Source organism: Cyanistes caeruleus, chromosome 11 (genome assembly GCF_971803275.1).
Source record: "Cyanistes caeruleus chromosome 11, bCyaCae1.hap1.1, whole genome shotgun sequence".
Taxonomy (NCBI): Eukaryota; Metazoa; Chordata; class Aves; order Passeriformes; family Paridae; genus Cyanistes; species Cyanistes caeruleus.
Window position 1 is genome coordinate 14,193,107 of NC_141711.1, and position 27,927 is coordinate 14,221,033.

Below are 27,927 nucleotides of genomic sequence, written 5' to 3' on the forward strand. Positions count from 1 at the left end.
CTGTCTGTGCTTAGAGTCTTGAAAAGAGAGGGGCTGGTGGGGTCTCGGGTCCTGCTGCTGTGGGACTCCAGGGGGGACCCTGGGGACTTTCTGAGTTTTCCCTCCCCAAACCAGGTTTGCCGGGGGAAGGGAATCCAACAGTGTGTCTGACTCACTGCAGTGCCCTTAGCCCGCAGCCTGCAAGTGCAGCAGCGGGCAGGGAGGAAACTGAGTCACACGGTGGTGAGGTTGTTACTCGGGGCAGTTCCCCCAAAAGAACCCTTGTCCCCTGGGTCATCCCCTGTCCTGTTCTTGTCTCCGAGTGATGCTGCAGAACCCTGGGCAGCCAAATGCTCTAGGAAGAGTTTGGGCAATTGGGAGAGATCTGGAGCAGAACCCTGCCGGTGCCTCTGTTTTTCGTATGGTCCAAAGTTTTCCCCAGCTTGGTGCTTGGGCTGCTGGTGAGTGCTGGGGCTGCGTGGGGTGTAGGTGGGCAGTGGGGTAATGCTGGCTGCCTGAACTCCTCCCAAGGACTTGGGGAGCAGGGTGCAGGCCAGGCAAGGGGAGAACAAACTCTGGGACAACAGTTTGTGGCTGTGAAGCTTGGTCTGGGGCCAAGACCCCTCTCACTGGGCTGGGAATGAGCTGGGGGCTCTGGGGCCAGGGGACCAAGGTGTTGAACTGTGCCCTGCCGGGTCTGCCGGGTCCTGCCTGCTCTGGTTGTGTACTGCCTCTGCCAAAGTTGCATCTGACCATTGGTTGCTTGCATCTAGCCAAGTCTTCCCTGTGTCCTGCCTGGATCTGGTTGTGTCCTGCCTTCTCCGGCCATGTCCTGCTTGCATCCTGCCGGTGCTCTGGCTCAGTCTGCCCGTCCTTTGCATAGATCTGGCTGTGTCTTGCCTGTGTTCCACCTTCTCCATCCATGTCCTGCCCGTTCCTGCCTTCCCTGCCCGTGTCCTGCCCGTGCCCGGCCTGGACCTGGCTCTATCTAATCCCGGCTTTGCCCCAGTCCCGGCAGTGCCCTGCCCGGCTCAGCCTGTGTCGGAGCGAGCGGGGGGCAGTCGGGGCGGCCCCGGGGGTTCTGCTGCTCACCGGGCCGAGCCGGACCGGGGCCGGACCGGGGCGGGGGCCGGGCCGGGCCGGGCGGGGGGCGGAGCGGCTCCGCTCTGCTGGGGCTGGCGGAGTGTCAGAGGCGGCGGCGGGAGGCGGTGGCAGCCGCAGCTCCGAGACAGCCGCGGCACCGGCACCGGCACCGGCTCCCGGCACAGTCCGCCGGGCCCAGGTAAGGGCTGCGGTCCCAGCCCGGCGCTCCCATCGCCGTGACCTCGGTTCGCGCCGTGCCCCGGCGGCGCGGCGCCGTCTCCAGAGTCCCGGTGCCGGCGGTGGAGCGGCACGGAGACCTGCGATCCCCCGCAGCCGTCGGGGCCGCGCCACGGCGGGGCTCGGGGACAGGTGCCCGGTACCGGGGCTCCCGGAGCTGCGGGACGAGAGCAGAGCGTGGGCACGGGCACCGGCACAGGAGGGGCCGGGGATGCGGGCGGTCAGGGTGGCACCGGGGCTGCTCCCGCCGCTCCCACTCGCCCGGCGCAAGACGCGGGGCTCCGGGAGAACGGCCTGGGAGTTCTCGTCTCCCCGTGATCCGGCAGCCCCGAGCCCGCAGCGGGCACTCAGCGGGACCCGCCGCCGCAGCCCCCGGCCGGGGCCGCCCGCCGGCACCGGAGCAGGGAAGCGCGGTCACCTCCCGGCCGGCGGGGACAGACCTCGCCCTTGCTGCTCCCCCGGTTCTCCCGACCGGCTGTCCGGGCTGCCGAGAGCCGGGGCTTTGAGGGGGCCGGGGCAGCCGCGTCTCGGGGCGCGTTAGGGACGGGATATGGGGTGGCCGCCGGGGGAGCGCCCCGGGGAGGCGCCTCGGCCCCGCGGGGCACCGGGGCTGGCAGCCCTTGTGCAGGAGAGAGCTGGGGGCTCCTGTCAGAGCTCGGTGGCGGTGGGACCTCCGGGACCTCCGCGGGAGGTGACACTATCCCCACTCCCCCGCAGCACCGCCTCTCTCGCACACGCCCCGGGTGTCACACACCCCCAGGGATGCTGGTGTCGCAGGGGTCAGGGCTGGCAGGGGGTGGGAAGCGCTCCGGGCACGGAGGAGTCACGGCCCCTTCTCACCCACCCCACTCGCGATGCGGCCGGGCGGAGAGGCTGCCCGCAGCTGGCAGGAGCTTCCCGCCCTACCGTGGCCGTCGGGCTGGAATTGGTTCTGCCCTACCGGTGCTTCACTTCCCCAGATGTTCTCCAGAGGTTCCCCACCGTCTGTCATCCCCCCGGCACTAAACCAGTCCAGCTGAGCTGCTGCGGGAATGGTGGCAGCCCTGCTCACAGTCCATCGTGGCTTGCTGCCGGGTGGGTGATGGTTTGCCCTTCAGAGGAGCTTAGCCTGAAGGTGCCTTTCATCTGGTGACTCCTGTCAGCTGCCCCAAAAGACTTGGACCACAGGGACCCGGGTTCCCAGTGCCACCGGACCCCTGTGCCAGGCTCAGCCTGCTGCTGACGGGCTCCATCAATAATCTGTGTGCCTGTGGCCTCTTTCCTGCTTGAGGAAACCCTGGGTCCCTTAGAAGCATTTATTCCTGAAATAAAGCTGGGGGACCCTTCCTTCTCTCTTCTCCAAAGCCCTTCTCACTGGAGGGTCAGGTAGGAGATGCCCTGAGACAGATGTGGCTCAGCAGCAGAAAACAGCACCTGAGAACAGGCACTTAGGGGCATGGAGGAACAGGAGGAGGTCTGCATGTGCCACCCCACCCCATTACACCCTGTGCCACACTGCTGCCTGCATCCCCCTGGGCATCACTGCCAGCTCTGGCTGCTTGCTGGAGGGCTCCTCCAGCACAGTCATCACCTGTCTGGGAGCAGCATGGGGGCATCAAGGGGTCCCCTCCTCCTTCCCAGGGAGAGTAGCCTCAGTATGGGCTGCAGGGAACTGCAGGGGGGGCAGCGCTCTGCGGCATCCCCCTCCCACCCTCTGTGCCCCCACAAGCACTGCTGGGCTGTGGGAGAGGCTGTGGTCCAGCCACAGCATCAGCAGCTTCCCGTTCCAGAGCAGCCTGAGGCTTCTGGATTGCCAAGGGGTCTCCTTCTCCCATGGTCCCTGAAATGCCAGCCCCATGGGATTTCAGCAGTCAGCTTCAAATGGGAAACAAATCTCTCCTGTGATTTGGGAAAAGACAACCAATCTCAGAGGGGACTGCATCTTCTGCCAAAACAAGGCCTGCCTGCTGCAAAAGCCTTTGATTCCCCCGCGCCTCCGTGCTTTCTGCAGAGGGAGTCAGCAAACCTGGCTCTTACTTTTACTGAAATCTCTGAATTTAGTATACAGGGAAGGAAGGGGCGGTGGTGAGAGAACAGACTCTAAAGCACCGTGACTGCCAGAACCCTGTGTTGCTGTGTGAGGGTGAAGCCAGTGGCGAGTCCCTGCTCCAGCCCTGATGCCACGGACAGCCCCAGGGGCAGCAGCAGCATGGGTGGGCTCCATGGCTATGGGATGGAGATTAAGATACTGTGGGCACTGGGTGCTGTGGGCACGGTGGGCTCATGGGTGGCTGCTTTTGGCAGTGCTCTTGGCTGGAGGTTGGGATCTGTCATCACCCCTGATGCTGCTGTGTGGGCTGGGGGCTCAGCTTGGAGCTGGCCTTGGCTCTATCTGCCCAGCTCAGCCTCTCTATGCCAGGTGACATCCCTGGCTCTTTCCCCCTCCATGATATTTTAGGGCTGTCAAGCTCTTCCCCTTCAGGCTGTTCTGGACTGATGCTGCCAGAGGGGCCAGCCCTGTGCCCACCCCATGCCAGTGCACCCCTGGGAGTGCTGTGGGGAGAGCAGTCCCTGTGCCTCTCCTTGTGCCCTGGGATCTGTGTCACTTGTGTCTGTCCTGAGGGTTCTGGGTCACTGTGGGATATACTGCACCTGCTCACTTTGCCATGCTCAGGGGATTTTCCTAAGGGCATCCCAGCTGGGGAGCACAGGCAGGCTCATGCCCCTTCTCCCCCTGCAGCACTGACTGCCCTGTCCCTGTCATGCCTTGCGTCCCACAGACCCATCAGCTTTTCCCTTTGCTTTTCCAGGTGCTGAGGGCTCTGCCGGGGTGGCACGACCTCTCTCCCACCGACACCACGCTGTGCCACCCCCCACCACCCAATGCCTGGGGACTGCCTGCCCTCACCTTGACGGGTGGCAGCGGGTGACACGGGGTGGTGTGGGTCCCCCGGCCAGCACCAGCACACCCCATGGCGGTCCCCTTGGCCGCCTGGCTGGGGCTGATGCACCTGGCCACCTGTCTGGCTGCTGGGCACGGCATGGCTGGCAAGAAGGAGATCAGCATGGATGGGGACCTGGTGATTGGGGGCCTCTTCCCTGTCCATGAGAAAGGAGTGGGGAGTGAAGACTGCGGCAAGATCAACGAACACCGGGGCATCCAGCGCCTGGAGGCCATGCTCTTCGCCCTGGACGAGATCAACAAGGACGGGAGCATCCTGCCAGGGGTGAAGCTGGGTGCTCACATCCTCGACACCTGTTCCAAGGACACCTATGCCCTAGAGCAGTCCCTTGACTTCGTCCGTGCCTCCCTTACCAGGGTGGACGGTTCTGAGCACATCTGCCCTGATGGCTCCTACGCCGTCCACGATGATGTTCCCACTGCCATCACCGGTGTCATCGGGGGCTCCTACAGTGACGTTTCCATCCAGGTACCTCCCAGGCAAGAGGGGCTTGGATGGAGCCAGGGGCTGAAGTGGGGGAAGGGGATAAAACCTTGGCAGCAGTGCAGTGATGCCACTGCCAGTGTGGCACAGGGAAGCTCACTCATCCCTCATGGTGATGCTCTGCCCCTTTCTCCAGTGGAATGCCAAGCGGGCACATGAGCGAGCCATCTCTCTGTGACTGTGGGGCATGTGGTTAGGATCCCTTGGGGGCTGTTTGAGTCCCCCAACACTCCATAAGCCATAGGAGCCAAGCCTCACATGGGGACAGGAGTTTATTCCTCTCCTGGGGTCAAGGGGGGTGCAGCTCCTCAGCCCAGCTCACATCTGGACTGTGCCAGGCAGAGCTGTGTGAGGGGACACTGTCCCCCATGCCCCTCCAAACTGCAGCCTGTGAGGCGCTGCAAGGGACATGCACCTGTGAGGGGCTCAGCCACAGGGCTGCCTGGCTAAGGCAGGGTGAGCTCCGAGGACAAGTGTCCCCCTGTCCCCAATGATCCCATAGGAGTAGGCACCTCAGACTTCACACATGGCTGTGACCCTGGGTGGGATGCATCTCAGACCCCAAAACCACAGCTCTGTCCACCTGGAGGCTGGCTTCAGCAGGGAGAAGAGCATCCCCTGAGGACGCAGGCAGCCAGCAGCATCAGCTGAGTCACAGGGGTGGCCGGTGGGCCACATGCTTGCTGAGATTTAATGAGTCCCCAGGGTGTGTCAGACTGTGTGTCCTGCTCCCTGGGGTCCCTGCATCCTCCAGCTACAGGGCAGAAGAAGCTGGGACTGCATGATGGAGACAGCATCCCAGCCCACCCTGGCACTTGTCCCTTCCCTTGCTGGGAACCCAGCATGTCCCCATGTCCCAAGTCTGGGCAGGGAGGTGTCAGCAGGGGCAGAATGTGGGCCGGCCGGGGAGCTCAGGGGGCACTGGAGGGACATGGCAGGCTGGCAGCTGCCATGCATGGTGAGGACAGGCAGCGGCATCACTGCGCTCAGGGACATTCTTGCTATTAGGGGAATTTATCGTCAAGATCATTTGTCCACGTTAATTAAGCCACGTCTCCTGCCTGGGGAGAAGTGAGACGTGGGCAGGCTTGGCAGCCCCGCTGGCCCACTCGAGACCCAGAGCCTGGGTTTTAACAGTCTCATTAGTGGGGCTTTTTTGCCCTTTGAAGCTAAGGAGGGATTCTGCTGAGAGACTGGAAGGTGCCAGTCCTGATGAGCTCCCAGTGCAGGATGCAGAATGCATCCCCCAGCCTGGTGGGGAACTCTGCCCTGGCTCCCAGCCCCTAGAATTCCCCCTGTGCTGAAGGGCTGCCAGGCATCCTGGCTTTCTCCTTGCCATCAAGCATCTCCCACAGGTCACCTACATCAGACTTTCTGCTTTTGTCCCCTCCTGAGCCCCAAATTTCAGAGGAAAGTGCTTGAAATACTAAAAAAAAAACCCCAAGAAACAAAGAACATGTCTGAGGGCTCAGGCACTCTGTGAATGTGCCATCCATTCTTTTCCAGCCCCTCCACAGATCAGGATGCTCTGGATTGGGATGGGTTGCTCATCAGCCCAAGGGTTGTGCTTGGGAGCATCGTGCAACACTGGGTGTTGGGCAGGGGTCCCCCATAGGAATGTCCCTTGCTGGCCACCACTCACCTCTCCTCCTCCATGCAGGTGGCCAACCTGCTGCGGCTCTTCCAGATCCCACAGATCAGCTATGCCTCCACCAGTGCCAAGCTCAGTGACAAGTCCCGCTATGACTACTTTGCCCGCACCGTCCCACCAGACTTCTACCAAGCCAAAGCCATGGCAGAGATCCTCCGCTTCTTCAACTGGACCTACGTCTCCACTGTGGCCTCAGAGGGTGACTATGGGGAGACGGGGATTGAGGCCTTTGAGCAAGAAGCCCGCATGCGCAACATCTGCATCGCCACCTCGGAGAAGGTGGGGCGCTCCATGAACAAGAAGACCTACGATGGAGTGGTCCGGGCTCTGCTGCAGAAGCCCAATGCCAGAGTGGTCGTGCTATTCACCCGAAGTGAAGACGCCCGGGAGCTGCTGACAGCCGCCCAGAGAGCCAATGTGTCCTTCATGTGGGTGGCCAGTGATGGGTGGGGAGCCCTGGAGAGCGTGGTGGCCGGGAGCGAAGCAGTGGCAGAGGGAGCCATCACCATTGAACTGGCAGCCTACCCCATCAAGGAGTTTGCTTCCTACTTCCGTAACCTCCACCCCTACAATAACAGCCGAAATCCCTGGTTTCGGGAGTTTTGGGAGCAGAAGTTTAGGTGCAGCTTCCACACACAGGACTGCAGCCGGTACTCCCTCAAGACAGGCAAGTTTGAGCCAGAGTCCAAGATCACCTTTGTGGTCAATGCAGTCTATGCCATGGCTCACTCTCTTCACAACATGCACCGGACATTGTGCCCCAACTCCACCAAGCTCTGTGATGCCATGAAGCCTGTAAATGGCAAGAGGTTTTACAAGGACTTTATACTCAATGTTAATTTTGATGGTGAGTCCAAAATGGAGATGGGGTTTGGCTGCCAAACTGCAAAGGGACGGGTGGAGGATAGGAAAGAAGGAGGCCCAAATTTGACCCTAAACCCTCTAATTCCACTAGCCTACCCATGTCCAGGGCTGTGGTTGTCCTGAGGTGCCAACAGCCCACCATCATTCTTGGGAGGCAATCCAAGCCTTCTGTCCCCAGTGGAAATGTGTGGGTGGAGAAGCTGGCCACCAATACCATCCTGCTATAACTGGGAGGGACCAGCCCCACAAGGGTCCCTCAAGAACACAGGTCCTTGAAAGCATCATGATTTTTTCACATTTCAGGGATTAACTTGGAGGGATCCCTGTGATCAGGGACCCATGTAGATTGGGGTGAATTAGAAGCATGTCCTCTGTGACTTGGGCTGAGGGTGTCTTGGCTACCAGGAGTCACTGAGAGCCGTGGAGGCTGCACAAATCCCCTCTGTCCCTGCAGAGCTGGCTGGGGCCGACAGCCTGTCGGGCAGGTGGGTAGCTCTCCACCTTTGCTTTCCTGCTCCTAACATGTGCATAGGCAGCAAGGATGGGAGTGAAGGCAGGAAACAGGATGGACATTTACCTGTGGCCATGGTGGGATGTGATCCTTTGGAAGAGCCCTGCCTGGAGGGAGTGTTCTCCTGCCCTAAGGCAGTGACTGTCTCCCCTTCTCCTCCCCGCAGCTCCATTCAGGCCAGCAGACACTGAGAGCGTTGTTCGATTTGACCGCTACGGTGATGGGATCGGGCGCTACAACATCTTCAATTACCACTATGTGGACGGGCGGTATCGGTACCAGAAAGTGGGCTACTGGGCAGAGGGGCTCATCCTCGACACCAGCCTCATCCCCTGGGCTGAGACCTCCACTCCTGTGTCCCAGTGCAGCGATCCCTGCAAGAAGAATGAGATCAAGAGCATGCAGCCTGGAGACATTTGCTGCTGGATCTGCATCCCCTGCCAGCCCTACGAGTACCTGCTGGATGAGTTCACCTGCATGGACTGTGGTCTTGGTTACTGGCCCAACGAGACCCTGAATGGCTGCTACGAGCTACCCCAAGAGTACATCCGCTGGAAAGACGTCTGGGCCATTGGTCCCGTCACTATCTCTTGCCTGGGTTTTATCTCCACCCTCTTCGTTATCGGAGTCTTCGTGAAGAACAATGACACTCCCATAGTGAAGGCCTCTGGACGAGAGCTGTGCTACATTCTGCTGACTGGGGTCCTCATGTGCTACAGCATGACCTTCATCTTCATCGCAAAGCCCTCCACCGGGGTGTGCACGCTGCGGCGCCTGGGGCTGGGCACGTCCTTCGCCGTCTGCTACTCGGCCCTCTTGACCAAGACGAACCGCATCGCCAGGATCTTCAGCGGGGTGAAGGAGGGGGTCCAGCGCCCCCGCTTCATAAGCCCAACATCACAGGTGGTCATCTGCATGGCCCTCATCTCTTGCCAGCTGATCATCGTCATCATCTGGCTCCTGGTGGAGACCCCTGGCACGGGCAAGGAAACTGAGCCTGACAAGAGGTACATTGTCACCCTCAAGTGCAACAACCGTGACTCCAACATGCTCATTTCGCTCACCTATAATGTCCTCTTGATTGTCCTCTGCACGGTCTACGCCTTCAAGACACGGAAATGTCCGGAAAACTTCAACGAGGCCAAGTTCATTGGGTTCACCATGTACACGACCTGCATCATCTGGCTGGCCTTCCTGCCCATCTTCTACGTGACCTCCAGCGACTACCGTGTAAGAGCAGGAGCTCTGAGGGGGCTCTGACAGGGCTTGATCTAAGTGGTCCTGGAGATTTGGGCCATGCAGGGTCCATGATTAGGAGATGTGTGGGCCTGGGGAAGGGTTTTCATCCACATACCTGGTGATGGTCACCTCTGCGCTGGGTAATTCAGGACCAGGTGAAGGGTCCTGAGGGGCTGTGGCTGATGGGGCAATGAGTCCTGGAGAGAGGACCTGCCCCCCTCCCTCCTTTGCTAGGATGAGGATGGGAATTGGCCCTGAGACCTCCAGAGATTCCCCATAGCCAGATCATGGAAGTATGATAATCATCCTTCAGCCACGTGACACAAAAGCATGAGACAGCCCCTGGCTCATCCAGACACCATACCCCAGCATGAATGCCAGCCCCAGGGCCAGCCTGGTCCCTGGGCTGACGAGCAGTGCCAGGAACTGGGTAGCATGGGGTGCATCCTGCAGCACCTCAAGATCCCTGGCACAGACAACCAAACATATTCTTGATGGGTCTTGAGGAATTGGCGGGGGCAGCTGCAGTCAGGGGTTTCCAGAGAGGACCTGCACCCCCAGAGGGAGTGGGCACCGGGATGGGGGAGTGCAGGTTCTGGTCCCAGGCAGTGCCACAAAGCAGCATGTGGGCAGGGCTGGGGTTGCTGCTCAGGGTGTACCTGCTTTGCAGGGGCAACCTGTCCCCATCAGAGCAGTGTCCATACCCTGCCCAAGGGTCTCCTGCAGGACCACCCTGACAGAGGGATGTGGTGTGGGGTGGGCTGTCCCTGCAGGGTGCAGGCTGTGCCCAGTGGGGCCGGCCAGTGCCACAGTATGGGCTTCATCCTGCCCTGCTTGGGGCAGAGGGCTGATGGGTGGAGCACCTGATGCCCACCCCTGTCTCCAGGTCCAGACCACCACCATGTGCATCTCGGTGAGCCTCAGCGGCACCGTGGTCCTCGGCTGCCTCTTCACCCCCAAGCTCCACATCATACTCTTCCAGCCGCAGAAGAACGTGGCCAGTCACCGCGTGGGCACCGCTCGGTTCAGCGTGGCAGCAGCCAGCTCCAGCCAGTCCCATGGTGAGCATGGTGGGGCTGGGAAAGGGCTGGGGGACAGCATCCCTTTCCTGGTGGGGGGTGTGTGTGGGCACCCCAGCACAGGTTCCTGAAGAAAAGTGGGGTGTGTGGTAGGGCAAAGTGGGAAAGGGGGGAGAATGAAAGATGCAGTATCCCCAGTGGCTCTTCCCTGTCCTCTGTCCCAGTGCCTTACCAGGACAGCACAGCTGCCAGAGGGGTACTGCTCCTGGGGGGCCATCATTGCTGAGTGGACAAGGCCTCTCTCCACCCCAACAGAGGGGATTCAGCTGCCCCGAGGTGCCTGTCACTACCTGAGGCACTCTTTAGCTCCAAGGAACATGACCACCCTGGGCACCCTCCACCCCAGCACCCTGGGCACCACCGCCATGGCATGCTTGGGGGTGCTGCTACCAGACCCCAACCCAGCCCTGACTGCCACCTTCTTGTCCAGGTTCAGCCTCGCCATACGTGCCCACGGTGTGCAACGGGCGTGAGGTGGTGGATTCCACAACGTCATCCTTGTGAAGGACGGAGGCCAGGCTGTGGTGCTGCCACATGGCACCCCCACTGCTTCCCCAGGGAGAGCAGTGCCTGCAGCACGGCCCACTGAGGTGCCAGGTGCAGCTGGGAGGCTCAGTCCCTGCCCCAGCACAAGCTACACATCCCTCATGTCGGGTCATGGTACGTGTCACCCTTCCCTTGCACTAAGCCACGTTACATGTACCCTGTCCTCCACCCACGAGCCATGGTGAACATCCCCACTCTGAGCTGAGCCACGGCGCACGTCCCCAGCCCTCGCACTGAGCCACGGCACACGTCCCTCTCTGTCACCCGCACTGAGCCATTGTGCACCTCAACCCCTGCACTGAGCCATGGAGAATGTCCCCCCATCCCTTGCACTGAGCCGTAGTGCACATCGCACGGACCTCGCACTGAGCTGTGGCACAAATACCCTCTCCTTGTCCCTTGCACTGAGCCCTGGTGCAGACCTGCCTGCACCGAGCCATGGGGCGCATCCTCTGCCCCTTGCCCCCAGTCCCAGCGCACAACTCGACTCCCTCTCGCCAAGCCACGTTCCACCTCTTGCTTTTCGCTTGTGCCAATCGCTGTGCCTCCCACTCCCTCGCTGTGGTGCCTCACACTGCCCTCTCCCCGTCGCCCACCCCACCTTCCCAGCGCCATGCCTTTCCCATCACCCTCTGTGCCAAGCCTTGCACCACATCACCCTTTCCCTAGTGCTTTGCCTTTTCCCCTTTTCCTCCTGGTTTTGGCCTCAGGAGAGCCACTGAGCGTGGCTGGGCCGGGCCCAAGCCCCCACATCATTTCCCTCACTGTGTGTGGCGCTTCTCATCCCCTTGTGGGAGACAGGGCAGAAGCAGGGGCAGACAAATGCCCGCTGACCCCAGCCCCTGCAGAGCCCCGGGGGGCGTTGGAGGCTCAGGGCAAGCACCAGGACCCAGGTATTTGAGCCCAACCAAGTTTTTAAGAGTAGACTTTTTCTGTGAATGAAAGTGTGATTATTTTTTTTTTTTTGTAATTTATGTAAATAAAGTGGTTTTGGTGTTGTTTTTTTTACAAAATGGATTGTTCCAGAGCTCAGGTACAGCCAAACCTGAGAGAAGGGGACAGACCCTCGCAGAGGGCAGAGCCACATCAAGACATGGGGGCAATGTGACAACCCCCACTCACATCTGCTGACCTCAGGGTGGTGGCTGCACCAAGGATGGGGGGCACAGCTCAAGGGACAGAAGAACCTGCTCCAGTGGCTCCAGGGACAGGAGCCTAGGAGCTGACAGGGGATTCAGGGCTAGAGGCTGTGTTCTTCTGCTTCAGGGGGATGATGCAGATACTGTTTTTTGCTTCTTTGATTCTCCACCACCGTCCAAGCCTGTGGATGAGAGATGGGGGAGTCACCCTCCAACAAAACCCAGAGGAGGGGGAAGCTTCACCCCCAGGCAGCAGCAGGGAGTGGGGACAGTACCGGTGTTCCTGCCCAATGCCAGCCACCAGGAAGTCACCAGCTGCTGAGAACTTGAGGCTGTTGACAAAACCCACCTGGAGGGACAGAGCAAGGTGAGGGGCTCCCACAGGCTTCTCAAGCTTCCCAAGGAGGGGAGCCCCTGCTGAGAGACCCTCCAGCCCAGCTCCAGAATTCCCAACCCGCCCATCCATCCATACCAAGGGGATGTCCAAGAGGTGCTCCAGCTTCCGAAATCCTTCACCAGATTTCCATAGCTTCACACTGCCACTGTGGGACCCTGGGGCAGAGAGGAGACTGTCATGCACCCCTGCCCAGCAATGGGAGCAGGACACATTTCCCCACAGGCTGCCAAAAGCAGCTGTCACACACCTGTGGCCAGGAGGTCACTGTTGCGCAGGGCAGCCACCGCCACGATCCAGAAGGGCTGCTGCAGGCCCTGGGTGTCCTGCTCACCATGCGCCTGCCGCGCCAGTGCCAGCGGCTTCTTCTTCGTCAGCCCCCACAGGGCTAAAGACCTGCGGGGGACGTGAGGGATGAGGGGGCTGAGGGGACACCCTGCCCACCCCAGGCATCATCCTGGCCCCGTGCTCACCCATCATCAGCTCCAGACACCATGTGCTCCTCGTTGATGAGCTGGATACAGTCGATGGAGCCCCTGTGAAGAGAAGAGGCAACTGCCAGAAGCTGCAAGTGTGCTCCGGGATCTTGCTTAGGGGACAAGGGCTCACCAGGGCATCAGCATCCCCAGGGTGCTTCTGGTGATGCCTGGCAGACACATCCCTCTGCCCCAGCTGGACACACCTGCCCACAGCCCCCTCTTCCATCCCAGACCTACTGGTGCCCAGAAAACACGAGCTGTGATTCCTCAGGGATCTTCCAGAGCCGCACGGTGCCATCCCGTCCCCCTGCTGTCACACAGCACTCCCGGCTCAGGCTGTCCAGCCCTGTGATGATGTCCTGGTGTCCGAACCTGGAGAAGGAGATGACAAAGAGCTGTGGCAAGCATGGCTCTCTGCCCCCTCACCTCCTCAGGGCTTCTGGCACAGCCCTTGGAAGGGTCAGTGCGATTCCCCCAGGTCTTACAGAGTCTCCACATATGCGTTCTCTGCCACATCCCAGACCTTGACACAGCGGTCGTGGGAAGCGCTGTACAGCTGGTGTGTGCCCTTTCGGAAGGACAGACCCTGTGGACAGATGGACAGACACGGTACAGCAGTGAGGGATGCTGAGGAGGACACAGCTGCCTGACCCCACAGGCATCTTGCCCACTGCCCCCAACTCACCGAGACGGCATCACGGTGCCCTGTGAAGATGTGCAGGCGCTTGCAGGTGGCTGCATCCCAGATCATGATCAGCTTGTTCCTGTCTCCTGTAGCCTGGCAGACAGCAGGGGATGCCTGAGATCTGCACCTTGGAGACCAACAGCCCTGTCCTGCCTCCACTCCATGGGCTTTGGGTGTCCCAGGGACCCATTCGTGACCCAGCAGGGGGTAGGGGCTACTTTAACCCAGCAAGGCACATCTGGGCATGAGACTCTACCCCCAGGACCCTGGGAGAACACTTCCCATGGCCATCTCTCCAGCCCTGTCCCCGTACCAGGTACTTGCCATCCGATGAAATGGCCATGCAAAGGACATGGGATGCGTGCCCCATGTGCCGCTCCTCCGTGCCCTTCTTCCCGCCGGGCACCACGCACAGCCTCTTCCCACTGTCCACCTCCCCTGCGGGAAAGTCATCACAATCAGCCTCTGGGAGCCTCCCACCACTCCCAGAAGTGTCAATTAGCCTTCCACAGAGCCTGGAATTATCCACAATCCAAGAACAGCCAAGACCCAAGCCACCTCAGTGGGCACCTGGGTCCCTGCAGGGCTTGGGCTTGGGAATAGCCAGTGGCAGCCCCAAGTGAACACTTGCATTTGATGAGGGAGCCGTCCTTGGAAGCAGAAAAAATGAATCTGTCATCAGGAGAGATGACGAGGCAGGTAACAGGCAGCTGGTGTCCCCTCAGCACACGGATCCTGGCTGGATCCGGAGGCTGTACCTGCAGGAAGAGCAGGATGTGAGCTGGGCTGCCCAGGACCCTTCCCCAGGCACGGGAGCACTCCAGCACAGCACCCTGCCTTCTCCAGGATGCCAGCAGCAGGGAGAAAGGCTGTAGCATGCTGGCTGTGCCTCAGTGTCCCCTAGGCTGGCTCTTGCAGTCTGGCACCCCCAGTACCGGGCACTTACATCTTTGGCGACGAGGCGCTGTAGCCGGCCTTTCTGCTCCAGCTGGGGAAGAAGCGGGAGGTTCAGCAGAGGTGGCCTCAGCCCCGGTCCCGCGGGAAGGGGACCGAGCCCGCTGCCGTCAACGGGACCGAAACGCCACGCCCGCCCTCCCTGCTCACCACGTCCTCCTTCAGCCGGTCGCCGATGAGATCCGCCGGCTCGAGCTCCTCCTCCTCCTCCGCCCGCTCCTCCTCTGCGGCGGGACAGTGCATGAGGCTCGGGCTCAGCGCCCGGGGCCGCCCCGCGGGGCACGGGCACCGGGCGGGACTCACCGAGCTGGCGGAGCTCCTCCAGGTACTGCTTGGCCAAGCGCAGCTTCTTCTCCTGCGGCGTCTCCTCCACCTCCTCCTCCGCTGCCTCTCGCCGCCGCCGCCGCTCCAATAACGGGCTGCAGGGACACGCGTGCGTGAGCATCGCTACCGGCACCCTCTCCGGTACAGGCATCCCCCGGTACCGGCACTCCCCAGGCGCAGTCCTTACCTCTCTGTCTCGGAGTCGCTGGACACTTCCTCGTCGGCGGGCCGACCGGCCGTCGCCCGCGGTCTTCCATCGGCGGCCGGTGCCTGCGGAACAAAACGGGACGATAGACGAGACGGGACGGGCGCAGCGAAAGACGGCCGACGACATAGCTCTTCTTCACCCGCCTCCCTCTCTCCCTCCGGCCCGGTCCGGCCCTTACCACCGGCCGCGGCCGCCGCCGTGCCGCCGCCCCGCGCGGGGCCTTGGCCCTCCTGCCGCCCGCCGCCGCCGCCATGCTGCCGCCGCACGTGGGCCCCCCCCGCCGCCGGCAGGGCTCAGGCCACGCCCCCGACAGCGCCTATTGGCTGTGGGCGGCGGGATCCCGCCTCCTATTGGCCCTGCGGCACCGCCTCCCGGTCCCGGAAGCGCGCCCTGCCCCGCCCCCGTCCGGCGGCCGAGCTGTCACTCGGTGTGACGTCACGAGGCCCGTAGCCCCGCCCCTGCCGCTGGCCCCGCCCCACCGGTGCCTGTGCCGGGGGGTCTCTGCCGCAGGGACCGGGCGCTCGTCAGGGCCGGTTCTCAGAGCCCCAGGGCCCCCAGCGCTGCCTCCTCTGCCCGCCATGGCCCTTCGGGCCCAGTCCTGCAGCTGGCAGCCCTCCGTGCTGACAGTGACGGTGGTTGCTACTTCTGAAATCACGATCAACTCCTTCTGCCCCTCAGGGACCCTTAACCAGCCTCCACTGTCGGGCATGGCCTCTGGTCCTTTCCCATGTCCTTTGTGGAGTTCCAGGGACCCGTCCTTGGCCATGCTGGGGTAGTGTCTGTCTGTCTGGGACAGGTGATGCTCTAAAGAGCTAACATCTGCTTTTGTGCAGAAATTTTATTATGTGCAATCTCTTTGGCACAGAAGGAGTCAGGGAAGAACAGTGTTCTGGTCATGCAGGTGAAAGAGCTGTCCTGCACCTCCTGCATCGTCATCTTCTTTGTGGTGTCCTCTGTAAGCCCCATCACGACTTGAAAGAGACGGATGGAGAGCTCCCGCACAGTGTCTCACTCCCTGGGGAGGAGGGGAGGGCGTGAAGGTGGGCATCCCCAAACCAGCCTTGGGCAGCCCAGCTCCAGAAGGGAGGAGAGCTGCAGCACTGCAGCTCTGCCCAGTAGGGCTCGGTGTCCCTGGCACCGGAGGCGCTGCGGAGGGCTGGGCAGGCCAGGGTGGGGTGTGCCTGCCACGGTGGGTCCGTGCGGGAATTTGGGGGGCAGCGCGAGGCTCCGGGGGCGCGGGCGGTGCGTCCTCCGGCCGCCAGAGGGCGCGGGCGGGCCGGGCGGGCCGGAGGAAGTGACGGCGGCGGCGGGGCCGAGGAACGGTACGGGCGGGACCGGGCTGGGGCAGGGCAGCGCCACGGGGAGAAGGGCAGGGAGAGGGCCCAGTGATGGGTCAGTGATGGGGCCAATGGTGGGCCAATGATGGGTCAGTTATTGGTCGATAATGGGTCAATGCTGGGGTCAGTGATAGGGTCAGTGAGGGGCTGGTGGGCGGGGTCAGGGATGGGGTCAGGGATGGGTGAGCAGTGGGGTCACTGATGGGGTCAATGGCAGGTCAGATGACAGGTCGGTGGTGAGGTCAGTGGTGGTCAGTGAGGGTCAGTGGTGGGGTCGGGACCTGTTCAGGAGGTGCAGCCATGAGGTGGGGGCAACCATCAGCTGGGTGATGCTGTTTCAGTCTGTGTGTGTCTGTGTGTGTGTGCTGGTTTGTGGTTTGGAGCAATTGGGGTACAGGCAGGGTGAGTGGCCTGTGTGGGGGTGCAGCGTGGGAAGCGGGGTGTGCTGTGTGGGGCCCTACAGACGTGTCATTCACACCGGGGAAGCAGAACCAGGCGCTGTGGTTGGTCATGAGCCGGGGCTGCTTCCTGCTGTGCTGGCATCCGGGACAAAGGAGCCAGCAGCAGAGGGCAGGGTGAGTGAGCAGGGTGAGTGTGAGCAGGGTGGGTGAGCAGGGTGTGTGTGAGCAGGTACAGGTGTGAGCAGGGTGTGTGAGCAGGGTGGGCATGAGCAGGGTGGGTGAGCAGGGTGTGTGTGAGCAGGGTGAGTGTGAGCAGGGTGGGTGTGAGCAGGTACAGGTGTGAGCAGGGTGGGCGTGAGCAGGGTGGGCGTGAGCAGGGTGGGCGTGAGCAGGGTGTGTGTGAGCAGGGTGGGTGTGAGCAGGTACAGGTGTGAGCAGGGTGGGTGTGAGCAGGTACAGGTGTGAGCAGGGTGCCTGTGGGCTGGGTGTGTGCAGACAGGGTTGGTAGCAGCAGAGTGAGCACAGGGAGGGTGGGTGAAGTCATGGTGGGTGGCAGGCAGATGCCATGGGCGTCCTGGTGTGGCTTTGCTGGGCAGATGGAAGGAAACCATCACCCACTCAGGAGTGTTGGTAGGGTGTGGCCTCTGAAGGGGACGCTGCAGGCTGGGCTAGGGGGGTGACCCCACCATGCCTCTTGAGGGCACTTAGGGTGTAGGACAGCAGGCTCAGGCCATCCCCAACCCCCAGAGGGGAAGTGGGGCAGTTTGCTCAATCCTAGTTAATAAACTGGCATGGTGGTTCCTCCTGCCTTCTGCCTGCGCCTTCTCCTTCGCAAGGGGAACAGCCAGTCTGAGATGGAACCTCATGGCATGCAGTAGGATAGGGATTTTCTGACCTCTCAGAGGCTATTTGGGCTCCTCAGAGCCCTGACTTTGAGGACATGAGTGATGAGCTGGCTGGTCTCATGGGTTCTGAGGTGGCAGGAGCTAATGGCAGGGGAGGCAAGGCCAGCACTGTGCCTCCTGGCCCTCAGCTGGTTTGGCAGTGCTAGACCTTTCTGCAGGTCTCATGGCATGATTTCCTGGAGCTGGCACCATATGCCACTTCCCTGCCATGAATCAGTTGTTTGCCCTTGGACCCACCAAAGCTCCGTGAACTCATCTGGCTGTGCGGCTGGGGAACCGCACCTGTACTGGGGCCGGTGTCGGGCTGGGGGGAACAAACGCATGGTCTGTGCCTTACTGCCTCTGAGCTGTGACCTGCTTGGTTTCCTGTCAGTGAGAAGAATGGGTTCCGTGTCAGAGGAGCTCAGCTTGGTCCCCTTGCACCAGAGGCCGGAGCTGCTGGAAGCCTGTGCCAAGCTGCTGGGCGAGGAGTGGGGGAAGAGCCGGGCGTCGCGGCTCCACTCACTCCAGCGCTCCTCGGACGCCTTTCCCACCTGCCTGCTGCTGCTGCGGAGCCAGGGCCCCAGCGAGACCCCTGCCGCCCAGGAGGGGCCCTGCGAGCTCGTGGGCCATGTCCGACTCTCCCGTGTGGTCGGCTGTCCCCATGACCTCTTCGTGGAGAGCGTGGTGGTGGCCCGGGCGCTGCGGGGCCAGGGCTATGGGCGGCGGCTGATGGAGGCCACTGAGCAGTGGGCCCGAGCCCGGGGTTTTCGCTGCCTGCACCTCACCACCCACGACAAGCAGCATTTCTATGCCCACCTGGGCTATGTCCTGGGTGAGCCGGTGCAGAACGTGGCCTTTCTCAGCCCAGCTATATCCTCTGAGGTGCTGCGGCTCTTCTCCGCCCCTTCTGGGGCTGCCACTGCCATCACCGCCAGGCCATGGGTATCTGCTGCCCCCCCGCCTCCCCCCCAGCCCCTCACTGTCCCCCCACCACCTCCCCCACCAACTGTGATCTGGGCAAGGGGTGTCCTGGCTGAGAGCAGCGAGCAGAGCCTCCTGGAATCCCCACACCGTGATGCCAAAGGGCTCCCCATCTTCTGGATGAAGAAGGACATCTGAGGGGCTGGGGCCCCAAGCCGGTGATTAAAAGCAGTGTGGGTGGGAGCTGCCCGCTGCAGCACTGCCTGACTGCCTGCCATTCTTCAGGGCTGGCACCAGCTCCCAGCCTCCATGGTTCACCCTGGCCCCAATGCTGAGGGAGTGGTGCTGGCAGGGAGGTGGTTCCCATACCCTGCCCTACCTGGGCACACTACCTGTGGTCCTGCCTGGCCCCCAGCTTGCCTGGCTGGGCCTCTGGGACCACCAGCATGGTGGGTATAGCCAGGTCCACCCCAGGCTGAGGGGTTGGCACGAGTCCCCAGGAGCACTGCCCAGTGTCACCAGTGTCTCCTCCACTCAGGATTTGCTGTGGGGCAGCTGGGGCTGATGGCATGTGGTGGCCTCCAGCATGGTCACAGCTCCTCACTGAGCAGCCTGGGGAAACTGAGGCACAGGATGGCTGGGGTGGCACTGTGGGAGTAGGGCATGGTGGTGGGGCTGCAGAATTGGGTCCCCTGCACTGCACAGCGAGGGGGGCAGGTGGCCAAGCCCCCCTAAGGCAGCCGGCGTCAGTGAGGGCCAGAGGCACAGGAGCGGGAAGGTCAGAGGGAGCGTCCAGCCTCACAACGAGGGATTAGCACTGCCCTTGCTGTATCACGCGGCCCTGGGCCCATTCCCTGCCTAATCCCCTCATTCTGGGCAGCTGGCCAGCACCGGGCAGGGGCACCAGACCCCTCTGGCCCTGCCTGAACTGTGCGGGACAGAGCTGTCCCTTTGGCCCCACCATGCCTCTCGGGGGGACTGAGTCCTTCAGTAGGTCACCCAGCCTGGCTCAGCACTGTGCTGAAAACAGGGACCAGGGAGTCTCGGTGCCTCCACTACAGGCAGGACTGGAAGCCAGCAGGGAAACTGAGGCACCAGTGGCTTGCAGTGCCACTCTGGAGCTGTGCCACAGCTGTGGTGGTGCAAGCAGGATCTCAGCAGCAGAAAGCAGCAGGCAGAGGTAACACTGGCTGTGCTGAGGCAGAAGGGGTCTCAAACCCCCCAAGTCCTGTCAGGTTTTGGGGTGGATAGCATGTGCTTGCAGGACATCCCAGCCCCTGTGGCCAGTCCTAGCCCACTGTGTGCCTGGGTCGAGTGCACTGCTGGAATGCCCACTGCATCCCACAGCCTCACTCCCACGGCTCTCCTTTCCTCACAGGGTGCCGGCCCCGCAAGCAGCTGGTGAGGCGGGATGGTACTGGTGCTGGCACTGTGGGCCTGCCTGGCGCTGGGCACAGCCAGCGAGGAGAGCCCGGCACCCGCGCCCCTGGCAGGCGGGCAGCCCTTTGCCGTGGTGTGGAACGTCCCCACCAGCCGCTGCCAGCACCGCTTTGGTGTGGGGCTGCCCCTCAGCGACTACGGCATCGTGGAGAACCGGGGTGGCCACTTTGCCGGCCAGAACATCACCATCTTCTACAAGAACAAGTTTGGCCTGTACCCCTACCTGTCACAGCAGGGTGTCCCCCACAATGGGGGCATCCCCCAGCGTGTCTCACTCGAGGCCCACCTCAACAGGGTGGCCGAGGACATCCGCCTCCTCCTGCGACCTGCTTTCCATGGCTTGGCCGTGGTGGACTGGGAGGAGTGGAGGCCCCTGTGGGCCCAGAACTGGGGGGCCAAAAAGATGTACCGGACAGCCTCAGAGCAGTGGGTGCGGAGCCAGCACGGCATCCTGCCGGCACGGCGGCAGCTCCGACTGGCCCAGCTGGAGTTCGAGCAGGCGGCACAGGCTCTAATGGAGGAGACACTCCTGGTGGGCCGAGCCCTGCGCCCCGGGGGGCTCTGGGGTTTCTACCGCTTTCCCGACTGCCTCAACACCAACTGGGCCAAGGAGGCAAACTACACCGGGCAGTGCCAGCCGGCAGAGGTGCAGCGTAACAACCATCTGGGCTGGCTCTGGGCCGCCTCTTCTGCCCTCTACCCCAGCATCTACCTGCCGCTGGCGCTGCCGCCCACCCTGCGCCGCCGCTACGTGCACCACCGGCTGCGCGAGGCCCTGCGCGTGGCCGCCTTCGGGCCCGACGGCCTCCTGCCCGTGATCGCCTACTCCCGCCTCTCCTACCGCCGCTCGTCCCGCTTCCTGCAGCTGGTAAGCACCGTGGGACGGGAGCTGGCCGTGGGGGCGATGCGGTTGGTACAGGGACAGAGGTTGTGTCCCCCAGACCGGTCATGTCTGTGTTCCCGGCAGGCTGACCTGGTGCACACCATCGGGGAGAGCGCGGCACTGGGAGCGTCGGGACTCGTGCTCTGGGGAGACATGTCGTATTCGCGCTCGGTGGTGAGTATGACCCCTGGCAGCGCTGGAGGCAGTGGGCAGCAGGAGATGGCATGGGATGTACAGGATGGCCACATACCCTGTGCCCACCAGGTAGGGCTGGCCAGGTCTCTGCTGCTGGGGTGGGTTCTCACTGGTGCTTCCTCCCCAGGAAAGCTGTGCCAGCCTGCGCCACTACCTCGTGTCCACCCTGGGTCCCTATGTGGCCAACGTGACGGCAGCAGCCCGAGAATGCAGCTATGGGCAGTGCCATGGACACGGGCGCTGTGTGCGCCGGCAGCCCCACGACCTGGGCAGCCTCCTGCACCTTGGCCCCGGTGCCAGCCCGTGGGCTGCTTTCCGCTGCCACTGCTACCGTGGCTGGGCAGGTGAAGGCTGTGCCCAGCCGGTACAGCTCAACCCTGCCACCTCCTGCCAGGTGCCCACCCACGCTCACAGCCTCTATGGGCACAAGGATCTCACATCCTCTGACACCTGCCTGCCACAGGGTGTGTGGGGCTGGTGACAAGGGCTGGGGACCGCCACGGTCCCCTACCCCAGTAGTGCTGCTGTTGGCACTTCCTGTGGTCTCACTAACCTAAATAAATTCTCCTGGCACAGCTAGCATGGTCTTTGTGGGTAAAGCTGGGGGACTTTGTGGTGCCCCCAGGCTGGACACAGTTGCCATTGCTGCTGAGAGGCAGCACGGACCCCAGTTTGGCTTTGGGTGGATCCAACAGTGGTGGTGCCTCAGTTTTCCTGCCTGGGCTCTGCCCTGATCCCATGAGCTGGCAGCCCCTTTACCCTGGGAAAGGGGGCATGGGGCACTGCCACAACCCGCTGTCCCTTTGCCACTGGCACTGTGCTGCCAGCAGCCCTGACCACGCCACCAGGCCCCCCTCCCCATAGCTATTTTTATCGCCCCCCAACCGTGTTTCTCACTGTCCTATTTTAAGCGGCGCAGTTGGCGCACCAGGAACCCAGTGCCCAGCTCCTCGGGGCCCTGCACCACCTCACTGCCTGCTCACGCTGCCCGGGTGCAGGGCACAGGGAGCCATGCCCAGGGAGGCTGCAGAAGGTACACTGGGGAGTGGGCTTGGGGCTGGTGGGGCTCTAGCACCCCAGGGGACACTGGGCGATGCGAGGCTCTGGGGTTGGGATGGAAGCAGATGGACAGATGGTGCCCTCTGCCATGGGGGCTGTGGGCAAAGATGCCTGCCCAGGGAAGAAGGGGGTCCTGGAGGGCAGCAGGTGTAGGGCAGCAGGGTTTGGGGAGGGTGCAGGCAGCTGTTGGGCACAGCCCTCTCACCAAACCTATGCGACCAGCTGTGCTCCCTCCACCGGGGGCAAGTGGGTGCAGGGGTGATGTGGGAACCTGTGGAGCAGTCCCTGGCCATGGGGAGGGTCTGAGGGGACCCTGGGTACCAGCTGAGGCCCCCCAACCCTGAGCCTGCCAGCTCTGTGGGTGACACACAGTCTGGTCAGCAGCAGCACGGCGCCACGCTGCCCTGCGACACGCCACTGACCCCGGGAGGGATTGGGAGTGGGCACAGCGCCAGCCTGCCCTGCTCTGCCAAGGGCACAGTGCGTGGGCCCTGCCCACTGCTCAAAAGCACACAAACACCTAGAAAATAATCTTTTTCCTCTACCCCAATGCAGGCATGGTTGCTTCCCAAAACAGTGCTGGAGCAATGCCTACTTCCAAAAAGCCCTCTCAGTCACAAGTGACGTGTTCACTAGGGCAATGGGCACCAGGGGCCCCTGGCACAGCATACACCCCACATCTCCATCTGTGCACTCCCAAGCAGCACAGTACCTGCAAAGCAAGCTGGGCCACACCGCAGACTGGCACTGCCCTGCACCTGCCCACCAGCTTCCAGCTGGCCCTTGCAGCCTCAGCCAGTCCCACAGTGCCTGGGCTATCCTGCCTGGGGGGTGCCACATTCCTGCCCCCAAGCCAGGGCCAGATTCCAGCCCCACTAACAAGGCTCTGGGATCATGGCCACCAGGCACCCGCTAACTGCTCCGATGACAGCGGTGTGGCCGGGGGGCACAGTCAGTGCTTGCCCACTGTGGCTGCAGGACTGTGCCAAAGTGACACCAAACTCAGCTGCCTGCCCTGGTGCAGCACTGGGCTGCCAAGGCTGAGACCCCCCCCCGGCAGGGCTCTGGTCCCACAGGGGTGCCCAGGACAGGTGGGCAGGGCACAGGCTGACCCTTTGCCTCTGCTCCAGCAGACAGCATGGGAAGGGCCGAGGGTGCTGCGCCAGCAGAGCCTGGGGACCCCGACAGCAGCGAGTCTGGAGCCATCAGCCTGCGTCCCGTGGAGTCCATCAGCGACCTGTACTGGGCCTCGGGCGGGCACAAGGGCACGGAGGGTGAGAGCATTGCTGGGGGGAGCTGTGCAAGCCCCGGCTGTGCCTGTGGCCAGGTTCTGACCCCTTCTCTTCCCTGCCTGCAGGCAATGGCCCAGCTCCCTCCAGCAGCCTGCGCCAGCCCCCACCTCGGCCCGTGTCCCCCGTGCCCCCGCCGCTCCTGCCCACCCTGCGCCCTGTGCCCCCCACCAGCCCCTGCCCCTGCCTCGGCCCTGGCCACCCCCTGCTGCTGGCCCTGCTGGCGCTCCTGGCACTGTCGAGCCTGGTCCTGGCCACACTGGCCATCTACCTGAGTGGTACGTGGCACTGGGCAGGGTGGGGAGATGGGGAACTGTGGTGGCCAAACTGCCCACCCTCAGCACGTCCCCATTCTCTCCCGGCAGTCCTGCAGAGCCAGTCGGTGAGGGCGCTGGCCCAGTGGCTGGAGAGCCAGGAGGACGCCGTGCACCAGCTGCGGGCAGCCAGCAGGCAGCTCTGGGCTCGCCTCAATGCCAGTGCCCAGCCTGGTGGGCACCGCTGAGCTGCCCCTGGTCCCACCATGGGCTCCGGGCCACTACAGGAAGGGGCACCGAAGGGCAGGAGGGGGGAGTGAGCAGGCTTACCTGCTGAGACCTGGCAGCATCGCCCCTTGGGGCACAGGGGCAATCCTGGCCCCTGTCCCAGGCTGTGAAAGAAACTGGGCTGTAAGGACCTGCATCCGCCCCAGTGACAGCCCTTCCTCTTAACAAGGCAGAAGGCATACTTCAGTTAGCCTTTTAATTACCTCTTACAATCAAAGTCTTAGAAAATCACCATGATAGATACATTCCCAGGCAGGCACTGCCAACTGGCATGGCCCCATGCCCGCCTGGGCAGTGCCCCACCCCCCCCATAATTAATTTCCCACAATATTACTATTTAATATAAAGCATTTGGCTGGAAAAGGACTGAGGGTGGGCAGCTGGCAGGGTTGGGCAGGGTTGGGCAGAGCTCACCACTCCACACCGCTCTGCCACCATCGCTGATGCCAGCCTAGCTGGGGAGGCAGGGGCTATACCCAGCATGGCAGGGCAGGGAGAATGCTCCTGCCACAGGCACAGACACTAGGACCAGCTGCTCCACAGCCCTGCACAGCTTTGCCCTCCCACCCACACTTCAGGCTGTGCCAGGCCACCCTGGTGCCCCTGCAGGACTGGGGAGGGTGTACATGAGCCCTGCCACTGAAAAGGGCTGCAGGAACCTGGGTGAGACCCCCTCCCACCGTGCCACATGGATCCCCAGCCATAGAGCAGGCACATGGCAGCACGACACCACCTCCCTCTGCTCTTCTTTTATCCTTCCTATTTTTTTGGTTAAAAAAATAAAAGAGGGGGCAGCCCCCCGCTTGGGGCAGCTCCAGACATTAAATACTCTGCTGTACATGAATAAAAGCCCGAGGGCTGGGGGCACTTTCCCCTCACAGTGCTGGGTCTGCAGTCCAGGTGGGCTGGGGGCTCTGCCCCCCTCTGCCCATCACAGCACATCTGCCCGTTTGTCCCGCACGCGGCTCCGGGCTTTCGTGCGGGCTTTGAAGGCAGCTGAGTTGTAGAGGTGCTGGAAGGAGATGGAAGGAGAGGTAAGTTAGGGATGCCCCTCTGCCCACCTCCCCAGCAGTGCCTACCACACTCAGGCACTCAGCTGGAGCCCACAGTGACAGAGGAGGGGACTGAGGGCACAAATCTGGGAGGTGGCACTCACCTTCTCAAAGCGGGAGACCTTGCTGGCTTTCAGAGCAGCCGCGTCCAACACCAAGGGGGGCCCGAGGCTGAAGATCTCCCGTAGCAGCTCATTGTTCTGTGAAAGCAGGGCTCTGTCAACACCCATCAGCACCAGCCCAGCATTCTCTGGTGCACCTGCCCAGCCCCTACCTGGAGGTGGTGGCAGATGCCAGAGCCCAGCACCTCCTTAAAGGCTTGGTAGGTGCGCTGGCGTGCCCAGCTGTCCAGGTACATGCACTCCAGGCCAAATCGGATGGTCTCCTCCTGGTACTCCCCACTCTGAGCAAAGAGAGGGGCATCAGTGATAACCTGGGCAGCAGTCCAGTGTGTCCCCTGGCTCTCCAGAGAGGAATCATTGGGCAGCTGGGAAGCAGCCACACAGTGGCAGGGCAGGGCATCACCAGGCTCTGGTACCTCAATGAAACGCAGGATGTCCCGGAAGATGGATCGCTGCCTCCGTCGGTCTGTCTTGGCTCGGTACTTGCTGCTCTCAGTAGCCAGGACCTTGAGCTGGGTACACAGGAACTCTATATCTTGGTGGCACAAGTCCTCCTGCCAAAAAGCAAGGGGTTTAGAAGGATGAGCTCCAGGCACTGCCATGGCCAGAACAGGGCTGTGGGATCACTGGGATCAGCCCCTCTGCTTGGGCACCTGCTGGTGACGCTGGTCAATGCCAGCTTGGCTGGGGCTTGGGCAGGGTGTCACAGCAGCTCCCTCCCTGCTGCCTGGTTATTGCCCACCCACTGCTCCCATTGCCACAGCCCATGCCTTACCTCCAGGTCCTGGGCCAGCTCAAAGAGCAGCGCAATGGTTTCCCCAGCCAGGATGCGCAGGGCAACGCTGCTGCTGGTCAGCAGTGGGGGCAGCTGCAGCCAGCGACTGGGACAGGGAGGCAAGAGGGCAGTCAGGGAGGCCAAGCACTGCCCCAGGGGCTCCCTGCTCTGCAGCTGGCTGCCCCACACCAGCCTCCACTCACTCCACACCCCACTCACTTGTCCAAAATGCTCCTGAGGTGGGAGGGGGGGCAAATGGTGAGGAGCAGGGACCACGACTGGAGCGCACTGCAGTGCAGAGGCCCATGCTGGGCAGGTGCTGAGCCCCCTTCGCCTGTGCTGGTAGGGCTGAAGATGCCCTCCAAGCAGGACAGGCATGATACCAGGTCCTGGAGGAGAGAAACTTGCCAGTCAGACCAGAGCTGCAATGAAGATGCCACAGTGAACTGTGCACTGGGGACCAAAGGGACCCACCATGCCAAGGGGTGTCAGGAGCCCCCTGGAGCAGGAGAGGCTACTCTACACACAACACCACATCTCTGCAACACAGGCCTCCCCCCAGTCCAGCTCCAGGCTGCTCAGGGAAGGGGCCTGGGCTGTCACTGATGTCCCTGTACCCCTACTCCAGCTCAGCTCCAGGCTGCCCTGGCACTGTGGGCTGAGGGCAGGTGGCATGGCAGCCCCTGGGTGCCCTCTTGCAGGGGGTATGGATGACACCCAGGTGCAGTTACCTCGAGGTCAGCAGCAGCAATGTAGCAGCACATGCCCAGGGCCGTGGCACACTGGCAAGGGAAGTGAGGGAAATGCAGTCAGATCAGCCTGGCTGGATCATGCCGGGCCTGATCCAGCACCCAGCCAAGGGGCAGCCACTTTGGGCTGCCCCTGCTTTGCCCAACCACATTCCATAGCACCCAATCCTGCCACCCTCCCAGGACTGCAGGGGCTCCCAAAGGCATTAATGGCCCGGGCTCTCCCCACTATGGAGGTGTCCCCAGGAGGAAAGGGGCCAGGCCTTACGCTCTGCCGGGCGCTGGGGCTAGCTGTGCTGTCTGTCAGGACGCTGACGAGCAGGGACTTCAGGCTGTGGAACACCTCTTCTCCCTCCGGGCCAGAGCCCATCTGGAGGCAGAGGAGGGTGAGGACGGTGCCCGCCAGCGCCTGTTCCTCCCCTTTACCTGTGGGCAGCACGAAAGACCTCGCTCGGACACGGCTCAGCGGTCCCGCCGCCCCCCGCCCGCCTGCACCCTGACCTTTCTTGAGACACTTCTCCAGGGAGTCGGTGAGCGTGAGGCGGCGCTCCAGCAGGAACTCGGACAGGGTTTTGGAGGCCAGGGCCAGGCGCAGGCTCCGCAGTGCTGCCTGCCGCACCTTGGCGCTGCGAGAGACCGCGGGACGTCACGGGCTGGGGTATCCCGGGACGGGGCACGTCCCTGCCCCTGGCTGGCAGCGCTGGCAGGGGCGGGCAGCGTGCCCGGAGCGCCCGCGGGGGTGACAGCCGCTCCTCACCTCTTGTCCTGGAGGTTGTCCATGTGCTCTTTCAGCCTGTCCTCTACCTCCTCCTCCTGGCCTTGCTCACTCGCCGCCTCGCTCCCTGCCCGGGCGGCACCACGTGAAGCCGGGGAGCCCGAGGGCGGGGGACACGGCGACCCACGTGGGGGTCACCATGGGGTGCGCGTGGCTCACCTGGTCCCTCGTCGGCGGGGCTGGCGCTCTCGCTGGCACTGCTGCAGTGGCTCAGCACCTCGCTGCCGGCCTCCTCCTCGCTGCAGGGCGAGCTCGCCCGGGCGCTGCCGGTGCCGCCTGCGAGGGTGCGGAGCAGACTCGTGTGAGCGCGGCGCTGCCAGCCCGGCCATGGCAAGCGCGGTCCCGGCCCCCCGCTCCCCTCACCCGGGCCCCCCGCTCCCCTCACCCGGGCCCCCCCCACTCACGGCGCGCGGCGCGGCGGGAGCGCGGCATGGCCGGCGCGCGCGCACCCCGCGCCCCGCCCCTCCGGGAGGCCCCGCCCCCGCCCCGCCCCCGAGAGCGCCCCCACACTCTGCGCATGCGCCGTGGGACCTGCCCGAGCCCGTGTCCCTGTCCCCGTCCCTGTCCCTGTTCTTGTTCTTGTTCTTGCCGGTCTCCCTGCCCGTTTCTCTGACCCTCTCTCTGCATTTCTCCTTATCCAGGCGCTATTTGCACCCTCGGTCGCTCAGTATCCCTGCCCGTATCTCTGCCTCTCTCCCTGTCC

The 27,927-nt window shown here is 62.9% G+C and overlaps 6 protein-coding genes across 9 annotated transcripts; 4 read left to right on the forward strand and 2 right to left on the reverse strand.

The window, feature by feature from the left end:
* Nucleotides 1-1,127: 1,127 nt before the first annotated feature.
* GRM2 (glutamate metabotropic receptor 2) lies at nucleotides 1,128-11,627 on the forward strand. Its single transcript, XM_086845291.1, has 6 exons — nucleotides 1,128-1,261; nucleotides 4,089-4,709; nucleotides 6,385-7,222; nucleotides 7,917-8,980; nucleotides 9,876-10,050; nucleotides 10,499-11,627. Exons 2-6 carry the CDS (start codon nucleotides 4,251-4,253, stop codon nucleotides 10,570-10,572), a joined length of 2,610 nt encoding a protein of 869 aa, XP_086701417.1. The 5' UTR covers nucleotides 1,128-1,261; nucleotides 4,089-4,250; the 3' UTR covers nucleotides 10,573-11,627.
* Nucleotides 11,542-15,064, reverse strand: RRP9 (ribosomal RNA processing 9, U3 small nucleolar RNA binding protein). The gene is made up of 15 exons (XM_086845292.1): nucleotides 14,976-15,064; nucleotides 14,777-14,859; nucleotides 14,569-14,684; nucleotides 14,416-14,489; nucleotides 14,258-14,299; nucleotides 13,943-14,069; nucleotides 13,625-13,749; nucleotides 13,312-13,404; nucleotides 13,112-13,212; nucleotides 12,864-12,998; nucleotides 12,621-12,683; nucleotides 12,398-12,543; nucleotides 12,226-12,305; nucleotides 12,029-12,102; nucleotides 11,542-11,935 (listed from the first exon to the last, which is right to left on the reverse strand). Exons 1-15 carry the CDS (start codon nucleotides 15,048-15,050, stop codon nucleotides 11,830-11,832), a joined length of 1,440 nt encoding a protein of 479 aa, XP_086701418.1. The 5' UTR covers nucleotides 15,051-15,064; the 3' UTR covers nucleotides 11,542-11,829.
* On the forward strand, nucleotides 14,467-21,440 carry HYAL3 (hyaluronidase 3). 3 transcript variants are annotated; one of them, XM_086845294.1, is made up of 4 exons: nucleotides 14,467-14,590; nucleotides 19,722-20,651; nucleotides 20,751-20,840; nucleotides 20,989-21,440. In XM_086845294.1, exons 2-4 carry the CDS (start codon nucleotides 19,755-19,757, stop codon nucleotides 21,340-21,342), a joined length of 1,341 nt encoding a protein of 446 aa, XP_086701420.1. In that variant the 5' UTR covers nucleotides 14,467-14,590; nucleotides 19,722-19,754; the 3' UTR covers nucleotides 21,343-21,440. The 3 variants fall into 3 exon arrangements, with proteins under 3 accessions (XP_086701420.1, XP_023791232.2, XP_086701419.1); XM_023935464.2 differs by lacking the exon at nucleotides 14,467-14,590 and having other exon boundaries at nucleotides 17,814-20,651; XM_086845293.1 differs by lacking the exon at nucleotides 14,467-14,590 and having other exon boundaries at nucleotides 19,755-20,840.
* On the forward strand, nucleotides 16,114-18,607 carry NAA80 (N-alpha-acetyltransferase 80, NatH catalytic subunit). 2 transcript variants are annotated; one of them, XM_086845297.1, is made up of 2 exons: nucleotides 16,114-16,223; nucleotides 17,814-18,607. In XM_086845297.1, the coding sequence occupies exons 1-2, from the start codon at nucleotides 16,217-16,219 to the stop codon at nucleotides 18,539-18,541; spliced, it is 735 nt and encodes a 244-aa protein (XP_086701423.1). In that variant the 5' UTR covers nucleotides 16,114-16,216; the 3' UTR covers nucleotides 18,542-18,607. The 2 variants fall into 2 exon arrangements, with proteins under 2 accessions (XP_086701423.1, XP_086701424.1); XM_086845298.1 differs by having other exon boundaries at nucleotides 16,140-16,189.
* Nucleotides 21,441-21,733: 293 nt separating the features above from the next.
* Nucleotides 21,734-24,577, forward strand: LSMEM2 (leucine rich single-pass membrane protein 2). The gene is made up of 4 exons (XM_086845299.1): nucleotides 21,734-21,894; nucleotides 23,054-23,194; nucleotides 23,278-23,487; nucleotides 23,575-24,577. The coding sequence occupies exons 1-4, from the start codon at nucleotides 21,873-21,875 to the stop codon at nucleotides 23,709-23,711; spliced, it is 510 nt and encodes a 169-aa protein (XP_086701425.1). The 5' UTR covers nucleotides 21,734-21,872; the 3' UTR covers nucleotides 23,712-24,577.
* IFRD2 (interferon related developmental regulator 2) lies at nucleotides 23,934-27,682 on the reverse strand. Its single transcript, XM_086845296.1, has 12 exons — nucleotides 27,629-27,682; nucleotides 27,384-27,500; nucleotides 27,207-27,291; nucleotides 26,951-27,075; nucleotides 26,718-26,875; nucleotides 26,432-26,482; nucleotides 25,920-26,089; nucleotides 25,701-25,806; nucleotides 25,342-25,479; nucleotides 25,078-25,206; nucleotides 24,908-25,003; nucleotides 23,934-24,763 (listed from the first exon to the last, which is right to left on the reverse strand). The coding sequence occupies exons 1-12, from the start codon at nucleotides 27,654-27,656 to the stop codon at nucleotides 24,683-24,685; spliced, it is 1,284 nt and encodes a 427-aa protein (XP_086701422.1). The 5' UTR covers nucleotides 27,657-27,682; the 3' UTR covers nucleotides 23,934-24,682.
* Between the last annotated feature and the right edge of the window lie 245 nt (nucleotides 27,683-27,927).